General features: G+C 55.8%; 1 protein-coding gene across 1 annotated transcript; it reads left to right on the top strand.

The window, feature by feature from the left end:
* Positions 1–18: 18 nt before the first annotated feature.
* LOC109508661 (phosphoglycerate kinase-like) lies at positions 19–411 on the top strand (the record flags this gene model as incomplete). Its single annotated transcript, XM_019858678.1, has 1 exon — positions 19–411. A coding segment is annotated over one exon (393 nt), but the record flags the coding sequence as incomplete, so codon positions are not given.
* Between the last annotated feature and the right edge of the window lie 10 nt (positions 412–421).

Below are 421 nucleotides of genomic sequence, written 5' to 3'. Positions count from 1 at the left end.
TAACAAAAATGTTTCTTTTGTGCCGATGACACTATCTACCCTCCTGGCACCAACGCTGTAATCTCAAGCGGATTCAGAAATCTGCAAACAAATTCACACCGGGACCAGCATTTGCTCAGCCTGATAACCGATTTCAACTTCTCCCGAGTGAGACCTCGGATCCGTGTGGCCGAAACGAGAAGAAAGCAGGAATTTCTGTCTTCCTCCCCTCAGATCGGCAACTCCCTGTATGACGAGGAGGGCGCCGGCATCGTCAAGGACCTGATGGCCAAGGCCGAGAAGAACGGCGTCAAGATCACGCTGCCCGTCGACTTTGTCACCGCCGACAAGTTCGACGAGAAGGCCGCCACGGGTGTCGCCACCGTCGCCGCCGGCATCCCCGCTGGCTGGATGGTGAGTGGCGCCTTTTCTTACACCAGTG

Source organism: Hippocampus comes, unplaced genomic scaffold (genome assembly GCF_001891065.2).
Source record: "Hippocampus comes isolate QL1 unplaced genomic scaffold, H_comes_QL1_v1.1 C16430817, whole genome shotgun sequence".
Classification (NCBI taxonomy): domain Eukaryota; kingdom Metazoa; phylum Chordata; class Actinopteri; order Syngnathiformes; family Syngnathidae; genus Hippocampus; species Hippocampus comes.
The sequence above is the reverse complement of the archived record's forward strand: the minus strand, read 5'-3'. Positions and strand labels throughout refer to the sequence as shown.